This window comes from Theropithecus gelada, chromosome X (assembly GCF_003255815.1).
Source record: "Theropithecus gelada isolate Dixy chromosome X, Tgel_1.0, whole genome shotgun sequence".
Classification (NCBI taxonomy): domain Eukaryota; kingdom Metazoa; phylum Chordata; class Mammalia; order Primates; family Cercopithecidae; genus Theropithecus; species Theropithecus gelada.
In genome coordinates, this window is record NC_037689.1 from 15,474,958 (window position 1) to 15,487,080 (window position 12,123).

At 40.8% G+C, this 12,123-nt stretch overlaps 1 protein-coding gene across 2 annotated transcripts in view; it reads left to right on the forward strand.

Moving 5' to 3' along the window:
- MAOB (monoamine oxidase B) overlaps window positions 1–12,123 on the forward strand; it is a 119,181-nt gene that overhangs the window by 86,431 nt on the left and 20,627 nt on the right. For both annotated transcript variants that reach the window (XM_025373048.1, XM_025373049.1), the window contains 3 exons: window positions 883–1,024; window positions 2,266–2,415; window positions 4,563–4,722. In XM_025373048.1, the coding sequence (XP_025228833.1) occupies window positions 883–1,024; window positions 2,266–2,415; window positions 4,563–4,722 (452 nt within the window). The remainder of the gene's footprint in view (window positions 1–882; window positions 1,025–2,265; window positions 2,416–4,562; window positions 4,723–12,123) is intronic.

Below are 12,123 nucleotides of genomic sequence, written 5' to 3' on the forward strand. Positions count from 1 at the left end.
ACCATTTCAGACAGTGAAAAGAGTTATAAAGATACTATACAGTAGCAAAATGATAGAGAATGTCAGGGTGCTGGGAATATGGAAGCCAGTGGTCATTTTCATAGACAATTGAGAATATGTCTTTCTAAGGAAACATTAGAGTAAAAAGAAGAGGGTACAAGGTGAGGCAGAAAAGGTAGGCATAGGCTAGATCACATAGGACTCTGGAAGCCATGGTGTAAGATCTGAATCTTATTCTGGTTTTAATAGGATAACAATGGAGATTTTTTTAAGCAAGAAAATGACATGATTTGATTTACACTTCAGAGAGAGCACCATGGTAGGGAGGGAGGGAAAAGCCTCCGGTTTTGAGTGTGGTGAACAGATACCAGGTGAGGATGAATGGAGGCAGAGAGGCCAGTCTGGAGGAAGTAATTGCAGTACTCCTGGAAACAGATGGATGCTAAATTTGTGGTGAAGGTGGAGTGATGTGGTGAGAGATAATGGGACTTCCCAATGAATTGGATGGGGGAAGATCGATGGAAAGAGAGGAATAATGTTTGATTTCTAGAGTGTTGGCTTTTGCCATTGAGTAAATGGTGGTGCTTTTTACTGAGATGGGGATCACTGGAAGCAGCAGGAATGTAGGGAGAAATCATGAAAGCACAGAATCTGGAATACAAGCTGATTCTGAGTAAGGTGTTTTGTTTACAGGGAAAAAATATGATATTTCAAAAGCCTCTGATGTCATGTTTTGTAATATTAGATTCTAGTGACAATTTTTTGACCTTACCACATTGTGCTAAACTTAACCAAGAAAATGTATTACTCAAATAATTTTTAGAGAATTAAGAAGCTGCTCTCCTGCATTTGCCAATTTTGCTCTTGTTTCTTCCTGTGCAGATCTGCAAAGCAGCTTGGCACTCTCTTTGTGAACCTGTGTGTCACTGCAGAGACCCATGAGGTCTCTGCTCTCTGGTTCCTGTGGTATGTGAAGCAGTGTGGAGGCACAACCAGAATCATCTCGACAACAAATGGAGGACAGGTATCCATCCACTCCCCCACCATCCCAATGGAAAAACACTGCTACTGAAATGAAAGATCAGCATCATCCTTCAATCATGAACTGCTGAAGTGGGAAGCAGGCTTGTGGCTTTTAGAGCATTACCATGGCAGCTCAAAGTGTTTCTTGTAAGGCACAGTCTGTTGTCAGGTACCCACTGTGAGAACCCAGTTTCCAATGTAATTTTAAAACTAGACTTGTCTCTCTTTATGCACTGTTGCCATTTTCCATGCACTCAATTATTATTTGGTAAGTTTGTAGGAGACCATCTGAAGTAAGCTTATCTTGAGCACTTCTTGGAAAGTTTATAAAGGAAAGTCAGAAATGCATTTTCAATTTAAAACACATACTATGCATGGAATTCATTGATCTATTCGTTCATTCAATGCCCATTTCTTGAGCCCCAGCACTGTATAAGGCACTGTGCTAGACACAGTAGGAACAGATTGGAGTTCTTAGATAATCTGCTTGGTTGTCATGTTCTGTTCTTCTCTCTCTCCCTCCTCCTCTTCTTTCTCTCTCTTCTCCTCCTCCTCCTCCTCTTTCTCCTCCTCCTTTTCTCTTTCTCCCTCTCCTTCTCCTTCTCTAACCTGAACTGAAAATTAAGGAATAGGCAGTCAGGTCAACTGTGTGCATAGCCAGGTAGAACATTTGGAAGTTTTAGCAAGACTCAGGGCAGGTGGGTACAGTGAGGTGAAATGACTTCGGTGGCTACAGAGGCAGCAGGCATCTGACCCAGGATAAGATGGGCAGCCTGCAACAGAGAGTAGGCTGGTCTGAGGGAAAGGGACATGGTAGGAGGCAGGGAAGTTCTGTGCTTGAGCCACAGAGCAAGGGAAATCAGGCTTAGGTCTGCTCAGGCAAGCTAGGGAAGAGCTTTAGGTACAGCTTCACCAGGTCCAGCTCCCAACAAAAGACTGCAGATAGGACAGACAGCAGGGATGGTGACCAGAAAGGTGGGACATAGGGGTCATTCTGAAGATGTCCAGCTAAGGTTGGAGCCTGGGAATCTACAAGAGCATAGCTTGTAAAGTAACTTAGAAATCCTGTAATTTTGTCTAAAGACAGCAATTCCTAGTTAGAAAACCATGGTGAAAGCCACTATTCACAGCCTCAAAATGAAATGTTAGACATCTCAGAGTAGAGATATGTGAAGACAACTAGCAATTTAGCAACTTATGCCCATCTCTGCATTTCTCTTTCACCTCCTTTTCTCTTTCCAGGAGAGGAAATTTGTGGGCGGATCTGGTCAAGTGAGCGAGCGGATAATGGACCTCCTTGGAGACCGAGTAAAACTGGAGAGGCCTGTGATCTACATTGACCAGACAAGAGAAAATGTCCTTGTGCAGACCCTAAACCATGAGATGTATGAGGTAACTGTGATATCATGAAATATATATTTGATCTTCATCTCAGTTTCCTGGCATCCAACTTTAAAAACTCTTAGAATCTCCAGAGTGATGTTCTTTGATGCCAATGATTGATGGCTGGCAGCCCTTAGGTAGCTTCAGGATGGGGTTGGTCACAGGAAAGACCATGGAAGGATTAGAGGGTTGGGATTTTCAGCCCCACCCCCAGCCTCCAGGGAGGGGATGAGGCAAGGGGCTGAAGGTTGAATTGATCACCAGTGGCCAATGATTTAATCAATTGTGCCTACATAATGAAGCCTCCATAAAAACTCAAAAGGACCGAGTTCTGGGAGCTTCTGGATATCTGCACAACTGGAGGTTCCTTGAGAATGGCATGCCTGGGGAGGGCATGAAAGCTCCATGCCCCTTCTCACATCCCTTGCCCTATGCACCTCGTCCTCTGTACCCTTTGTAATATCCTTTATAATAAAACAGTAAACATGTTTCCCTGAGTTCTGTGAGCCACTGTAGCAAATTAATCAAACTCAAAGGGGTTGTAGGAACGTCAACTGGAAGCAGATTGGTCAGAAGTTCTGGAAGCTGGACTTGTGACTGACATCTGAAGGTGGGGGACAGTCTTGGAGACTGAGCCCTCAACCTGTAGGATCAGAAGCTATCTCCAGGTAGATACTGTCAGAATTGAATTGAATTCAGAGGACACATGGCTGGTGTCTGCTATAGAATTGCTTGCTTGCTTGCTTCATATGTGGGGAAAAGCCACTCCACATTTGGTCACAGAAGTCTTCTGTGGTGATCGTTGTTGAGTGAGAGAATGGAAAAAAGCACTTTGGTTTGACATTTTTCCACTCAGAGTTACCAAGACACTTAAACAAGTGGGAAGAGGCCACAGTCTCATAGATAATCAAAGTTGAAGTCAACAATATCGCACACTTTATAGACAGTCTTTTTGCCAAAAGTGAAAAAGCTACCTCTAACTGAAAAAAAGGAAAAGAGAACCAGACTATTTGGGGTGGGGGAGGATTTATAAAAACATATAACGGTATTATCAACCCTCTGTATTTTGCTTTTATGTAATTAGAAAAACACAGAAAATATTTATTTGGTAAATATCAAGCACCTCCTATGCGTCTGACATTATTCTAGGAGTTAGGAACACAGTCGTGAACAAAACAGATACAATTCTCTGCCCACATACAATTCTCCTTCTAGTGAAGGAGAAAGACCGTAAAGAAACATATAGTTAAAATATAAAGTATGTCAGAGAGTGATAATTAGTGTGGAAAAAATCAAGCAGCGAGGTGGGGAGAGGCCATACCAGAAAGTGGTATGGGAGAATTGGTTATGCAAGTTTAAATAAGGTCCTCAGGGAAGGCCTCACTGAGAAGGTGATATCTGATAGAGAATTGGAGGGGACGAGGGATTGAGCCATGTGGCTCCCTGAGAGAAGAAGATGGAACAGCCAGTGCCAAGGCCCTGAAGTGGGAGCAAGCCTGGTGTGACCAAGGAACAGCAAGGTGATCAAAACGGCAGGCAGGGCGGGCGCGGTGGCTCACGCCTCTAATCCCAGCACTTTGGGAGGCCAAGGTGGGAAGATCACAAGGTCAAGAGATCGAGATCATCCTGGCCAACGTGGTGAAACCCTGTATTTACTAAAAATACAAAAATTAGCTGGGCGTGGTGGCCCACACCTGTAGTCCCTGCTACTCCGGAGGCTGAGACAGGAGAATCGCTTGAACCTGGGTCGCGGAGGTTTCAGTGAGCCAAGATCATGCCACTGTACTCCAGTCTGGTGACAGAGTGAGACTCGGTCTCAAAAAAAAAAAAAAAAAAGAAAGAAAAGAAAAAGAAAAATGGCAGAAGTAAGAGGAGTGAGGGCAAAAGTAACAGGAGGTGAGATCAGTGATTTAATGGGCCCATTTCACGTGTGGCCTTGGCGATGATGGTGAGAAACTTGGCTTTGACTCTAAGTGCAATGGAAAGTCACTGGCGGTTTTGAACTAAGGAACAATAAAGGCTACTTTAGGTTTCAACAAAATCCTTGTCACTTCTTTAAGAGACTGAAAAGGGACAACGGTAGAATGAGAGGGAATCATTGGGAAAAAACAAAAGACACAGGGCAACAACGTTTAACCGTGCTGCTTTTCTTTCAGGCTAAATATGTGATTAGTGCTATTCCTCCTACTCTGGGCATGAAGATTCACTTCAATCCCCCTCTGCCAATGATGAGAAACCAGATGATCACTCGTGTGCCTTTGGGTTCAGTCATCAAGTGTATAGTTTATTATAAAGAGCCTTTCTGGAGGAAAAAGGGTGAGTACTTTCCTTATATAAAAACCTTTAGAAGAAGGTCCAAGAAACTTGTGGCTAAGGCATGCATTTAAAAAAAAAAAGCCAACTTTTATTTTAGATTCAGGGGTACATGTGCAGATTTGTTACATGGATATGTTGCATGATGCTGAGGTTTGGGGTATGAATGATCCTGTCACCCAGGTAGTGAACATAGTACCCAATAGGTAGGTTTTCAACTCTTGCCTACTCCTTACCTCCCCCTTTAGTAGTGCTTAGTGTCTATTATTTTCATCTTTATATCCATATGTACCCCATGCTTAGCTCTCACTTATAAGTGGGAACTTGCGGTATTTGGTTTTCTGTTTCTGCATTGATTCACTTAGGATAATAGCCTCGAGCTGCATCCATGTTGCTGCAAAGAACATGATTTCGTTCTTTTTTATGGCTGCATAGTATTCCGTGGTATATCCATACCACATTTTCTTTTTTTTTTTTTTTTTTTTTTTTTTTTTGAGACGGAGTTTCGCTCTGTCGCCCAGGCTGGAGTGCAGTGGCCAGATCTCAGCTCACTACAAGCTCCGCCTCCCAGGTTCACGCCATTCTCCTGCCTCAGCCTCCCAAGTAGCTGGGACTACAGGCGCCCGCCACCTTGCCCGGCTAGTTTTTTGTACTTTTTAGTAGAGACGGGGTTTCACCATATTAACCAGGATGGTCTCGATCTCCTGACCTCGTGATCTGCCCGTCTCGGCCTCCCAAAGTGCTGGGATTACAGGCTTGAGCCACCGCGCCCGGCCCACATTTTCTTTATCTAATCCACCTTTGATGGGCACCTATGTTGATTCCACATGTTTGCTATTGTGAGTAGTGTTGTGATGAACATATGAGTGCATGTGGCTTTCTGGTAGAACAATTTATATTCCTTTGGGTATATACCTAATAATGAGATTGCTGGGTCGCATGATAGTTCTATTTTTAGTTCTTTGAGAAAACTCCAAATTTCTTTTCACAGTGACTGAACTAACTTACATTTCCACCAACAGTGCATAAGTGCTCCTTTTTCTCCAATATCTCTTATTTTTTGACTTTTTAATAATAGCCATTCTGACTGGTGTGAGATGATATCTCATTGTGGTTTTGATTGGCATTTATCTGATAATTAGTGATGTAGAGCTCTTTTTGATATGCTTTTTGGCCACTTGTATGTCTTCTTTTGAGAAGTGTCTGTTCAAGCATTTTGCCTACTTTTTAATAGGGTTATTTGGTTTTTGCTTGTTAAGTTCCTTATAGATTCTGGATATTAGACCTTTGTCAGGGGCATAGTTTGCAAATATTTTCTCCCATTTTGTAGGCTGTGTGTTTACTTTCTTGATAGTTTCTTTTGCTGTGTAGAAGCTCTTTAGTTTAATTAGGTCCCACTTGGCAATTTTTGTTTTTGTTGCAATTGCTTTTGAAACTTAAAGACATGTATTTGCATGTAACTGTTTTGTTAGAATACTGGACATAAAATGTTAATCTAGATTCTAAGGACAATTCTTTTAAATAAAATATATTGGCACAAACTCATGGAATTAACTTTCCTTAGAATATAACCAACTCTTTGTAAATCAACAAAATGTTTATTTAATCCTCCCACAAAATCTTGTGAAAAAAGGTGAGTCGTCTTTTCCAATTCAGTGTTTTAAAGTATGGGTTTATAAAGCCAATCACAAAGGTTGGGATTCTGAAAATTTCTTGGCTCTCTCTCACTAGTGTCGATTCTACCATATTAAATTAAATTCATTTATTCATTTGCACATTTCAACAAGTGTACTACTCAACTGGGTAGAATATTACAGGGATGCTCACTGAGGTGCTGGATTCTACAATGATGGGAATGTTCTAGAGCTGCTTTAATACACTAGCACCAGTCACTAGCCACATGTGGGTACTGAACACTTGAAATATAGCTAGTGAGACTTGGGAATCAGGTTTTAAAATTCTATTTATTTATTTATTTATTTTTGAGATGGAGTCTTGCTCTGTTGCCCAGGCTGGAGTGCAGTGGTGCGATCTTGGCTCACTGAAACCCCTGCCTCCCGGGTTCAAGCAATTCTCCTGCCTCAGCTCCCAAGTAGCTGGGATTACAGGTGCATGCCACCACACCTGGCTAATTTTTTGTAATTTTAGTAGAAACGGGATTTCACCGTGTTAGCCAGGATGGTCTCGGTCTCCTGACCTCGTGATCCACCTGCCTCGGCCTCCCAAAGTGCTGGGATTACAGGCATAAGAATTCTATTTAATTTTAATTGCTTTAAATATAAATGCAAGTAGCCACACACAGACAGCACAATGCTAGAATCTTGTCATATTTGCTGTTATAGCACCCACTTTTCTTCCAAGTGGAGGCCATGTAAGAAGAGTCAGTATCTAAGACTGAGGGTGAAGGGCAGGATGTACTCCAAGGAGGAGCAAGACTGCGGAAAGAAGGTTGGAGGCAAATGGGGAAAGTGCCACAATTTTGCCTTAGGGTGCTTTTTCTTGTATACTACTCTTTTTCAGCTGCATCACAGGCTCTTCATTCTCCACGTTGCAGATAATCATGTTTAGGACTGCTATTGGATGGGTGCATCAGTTGAGCAAGTAATCTACTGTTTGCAAAGTCAGTGCAGCGATCCACCACAAAGAGCCCTGTCATTTTAGTCTTTGAATCTAATGGCTGTAACACACTGGTGCTGAATTACTTCCTCTTGTGACCCAGGTCACCCATTTTAAATGACTGGCTGCTGGCAAGTAGATAAGGTTTAGGACCAGGAATACAGTCTTCTCTTAATGAGTGTGAGTGCCTTTATTTATGGAGAGGAACTGTAACTTTCCATTCATGCCTGCAAATCTTTATCTTAGGCCTGCTATGTGCCAGGCAAGTTGTTAGGCACTAGTATCAAAAAGAAAACCCAAGATCTCCACCCTCAAAATCTGACTTGGTCCTTGTTGGTAATGAGCCTTGCATAAGACTTTTAAAAAATGATTGTGGGCAAGGCATAGTGGTGCATACCTATAGTACCAGCTACTCAGGAGGCTGAGACTGGAGGATTGCTTGAGCCCAGGAGGTGGAGGATACAGTGAATGAGCTATGATTGAACTTCAGCCTGGGCAACAGAGTGAGACTTCATCTCTATCTCAAAAAAAAAAAAAAAAAAAAAGTTTGTTGACATGAGATAGCCTCACCAAAGCATTTGAGATTTCTTTTGAGTTACAACTTTAATGTATTTCTTCAACTGGGCACCTATTGTATGCCAGACACAGTGCTAGGCATTGAGAATTCAAAGGCACTTTTCCTTGCCCAGAAAATCCAGACTCGGGAGGAAGACAGTCATGTAAACTGGTAATTGCACAACAATGTATTGAGTTCTAGGCTATTATAGAAACACCAAGTAGGGCTCCAGACTCACATCCAATATGATTCCTGTTACATTGATAAGTGTATTCAATGACACTTATTTGAAAGCTTCTGAAATGAAATCTAAAGTTCACTCTTATAACAAGATCTTTGCTTTGCACCAGACTATCAACATCACTGCCAAAGACACTGTAATTAACTAGTAACATAGAAGCTCAGTCAATATGAGGTAACAAGATAGAAGGGTATGAATTATGCAGCCCCAACAATCCAGCACAGTGATTAGCACATATCAGGCACACAGTCAGTAATCACCAGAGTTTTGGTTTTATGTTGCTTTGTTTTGTTTTACATGTTCGGTGTGGCTTGGGTTATTAAAGAGAAGGTAAGTTTTGTATTTTGATACAGACAGCGGTAGCCAACTCTTGATTGCTTCTCCCCTCCACACCCCCACACAATCCCAGCATCATGCTAAACACTGCTTTTATTTTCTTTTTAATTGTAGATATTTAAGGTGTACTTCATAATGTTTTGATACACATGTACATAGTGAAATGATTTATGGTCAAGCAAATTAACATATCCATTTCCTCACATGGTCACCTCCTGTGTGTGGTAAGAGCACCTGATTGCTTTTAGATTGATTATCCCAGGAAATGCTTCCCAATCTCTTAGTGTGTAACATCTTTGTGAATTTGCAAGGACGGGCCTCCTATTTTTTGCTGGCCTTCCACCGAGACATCCTGTCTAGCCGCCCTCACCGTCAGCACTCCACCCTACACGGGATGCATCAGCCCCTCATTCTAGCCCACTTCTGTGGAAGGGGGAGGCTGTTAGCAATGCATTGAATTCTTGTGGTCTCCTTGCTTTTGTTCATCTATGAACCATTTCTATTTTCCCTTAAATATTTACGTCTAATTTATATCAATTTATGTTTTCAATGGCAGAAGCTATACCTGTTTTTCTAAATTACAGAAGTAAATATAATGACCATAAAACTTTCAAAAAACAAAAGTGTGTGAAAAATGTTTCTCTTCTATTGTTCCTCCCCCTATAGGGCCGCTGTTAAAAATGTAGTTTGTTTATCCTTAAAGATTTACTGTATGCATAGGTAATACAAGTTTCACATCCCTAATCTGAAAACTCAGAATTCAAAATGCTCCAAATTCTGAAACTTCTGAAGCATCGACATGATGTCTCAAGTAGAAAATTCCATACCTGACCTCATGTGATAGGTCACAGTCAAAACTTTGTTTCTCACACAAAATTATTAAAATATTGTATAAAATTACCTTCATACTATGTATATAAGATGTATTTGAAACATAAATGAATCTGGTATTTGGGCTTGGGTCTCACCCTCAAATCTCATTATGTATATGCAAGAATTCCAAAATCTGAAAAGAGCCAAAATTTGAAACACTTCTTGTCTCAAGCATTTCATATAAGGGATGGGGATACTCAACCTGTACTTTAAATATATGTGTGTGAGCATCCCTACATATATGTAGAGAGAACTATATGTACTGGAAATACATGTTAAATAATATAATACATATTTTATACAAATATAACTTTAATTTTAAATAAATATGTTAATATATTTTTCCAAAAACATGTTTTTTAAAAAAATCACACATCATACATATCATACTGAAATTTGCTTTTTCCTGTTAACAATACGCCATGGACATCTCTCCAAAGCAGTACATTTAAATCTACCCCCTTTATACAACTGAATAACCAGTATATCATTGTGTGCCTCATCAGAATTTGCCCAAGACATCTGCTGTTGATAGTCATTTTTCGTGTTTCCAAGTTTTTGCTATTATACACCATGCCGCAATAAACAGCATCATCCATCTAGCTCTACATATTTGTATAGGAGCATTTCTTTTTGATAAATGCTGTAGGATGGAATTATCAAGTCAATTGATTTGGGTAGACCTGTGAAATTTTTGTTAGGGTTTCTGTCCTCTCACATCCTTGCCAGTTGATATAAGTTCCATGTTTGTCTTCTCCAAATCTCATGTTGAAATTTGACCCCCAATGTTGGAGGTGGGGCCTAAAAGCAAGTGTTTGGGTCTTGTGGGCAGATCCCTCCTGAACATCTTGGTGCCGTCCTTCTCCCTGAGGTAATAAGTGAGTCCTTGCTGTGTCAGTTCCCATGAGAGCTGGTTGTTAAAAAGAGCCTGGCGCTTCCCTCCCCTCTCTCTTGCCTCCCATCTCACCAAGTGATCTGCACACGCCAGCTCTTCTTCACCTCCAGCCATGAGTGGAAGCTTCCTGAGGCCCTCATGAGAAGCAGATGCTGGCGCCATGTTTCTTGTACAGTCTGTAGAACCATGAGCCAAATAAATATCCTCTTTCCTTTGTATATTACCCAGTCTCAGGTATCCCTTTATAGCAACACCAGCAGTCTAAGACACCAGCTAATAATATTTAAAAATTTTTTGTCAATCGGGTAGGAGAAATTACCTCATTTATCTATAATTTGTAATTTTTATCATTAACAAGGTATCATTTTGTAAATTACTTTTGCTCATTAAAGTTTTTTTCTGTTTATATTGCAAATATTTTTTACCAGTGAATCAGTTTTTAATGATTTGTCATAAGATGGTTCCCCCTACTACATTCTATATATGGATTCTTTCTGTTCCACTGATCTTCGTCACTGGGTTCTAAATATTTTTGCAGCTCTACTTACTAAAAAATGTAGACATAAACTACCATTATAGGTATTCCTTAATTATACACAAGTACCTCTGAAAAACTGTATCGTTGTAACTATAAAACATTTGAAAAGTAGACTTTTTAAAAAGCTTAAATTGAAAAACTAGAATCTCTAGTATTTTCTTCCACTATCTAGATGTGCAGTCTAGGTGTACACTCCCACTTTGGAAAGCACAGGTTTATATTATCTAATCCTATGACAGCATTGTACTGTTTTAATATCTGTAGCTTTATAATATGTTTACAATATGTTATACTATGTTAGGTAGGACATTCCCTTATTATTTTTTTCCTTTAATTTTGTCCTTGGTAAACTTCTTCAGTTATTCATCCAGATGAATGTGATTATCATCTCATCAAAGCTCCTGTCTCCACACTCCTACATTACAAAAGCTTCTATTGAATTATTTTATTCTGAACATGCCTCTTTGTTACCTCCCAGAGCTACAATGGCTTTGTTTCTCTCTGAGAAAGTTAGCACCTTGGGGAAAATTTCTTCTACTACCTGAATTATTGGATCCCTCCCCCTACCTACCCCATCCCCCATAGCTTTTCTGGTTTTCTTGTTAGTTGTGAATTTGTTTCTGCTTTTGTCTTTGCCTTTATTCTTTAATAACTTCTTTAAGTGTTTGGATGTCCTTGAATATCACTTCTCTTTTTCTAAGAGTAAGGCCCTACAAAGCTGATGAGATGTTTTTTGTGCATGGGTGGGACTCTTGAGCTTTCTATCTGCAAGTGGCAGAAATCCCTTCTGTGCTGCATAGCTTGTCCTGGCATGAACATGACTTTCCTCTCTGCCCCTTGTCCTTCACCTCCACTAAGTGCACCCACTTGACTCAGAGGCCAGATTCACTCTGAAAAGGAAGTGTCCAAGGAGCCCCTCCATCGAGAAAGCAGTATCTCCACCTTGGCCAGCCTGGCGTCCTATGCTGGTCCTGTCCAGCCGATCCCTACATGATCAGTATGCACATGTTCTTTGATCATATCTTGTCCTATTTGTCTCCTCTCTCTCTTGCCTTCTTATAACAGGGGATTCCTAAGATGGTTCTCTTGTATTTTTAAATCTTGAGTTCTTAGACTTTAAACATTTCTTCTTCACATACTTCAGTCTTTCTCAACATCTTTTCCTGCCCCAGCACATCTGAAGGACATTCAAGCACCCCTCAAGCCAGTGGCTGATTGGGACATTGATTCTAACAGGTGCACAGTGGGGCGGGGTGCAGGAGGAGAGAAAGAGACAAGTTCCCTTTAAAAGGCTTCCTGGTTTGTCTGCTTACACACATATATGCACACAGGTTGGGGAGGTCCTTTCT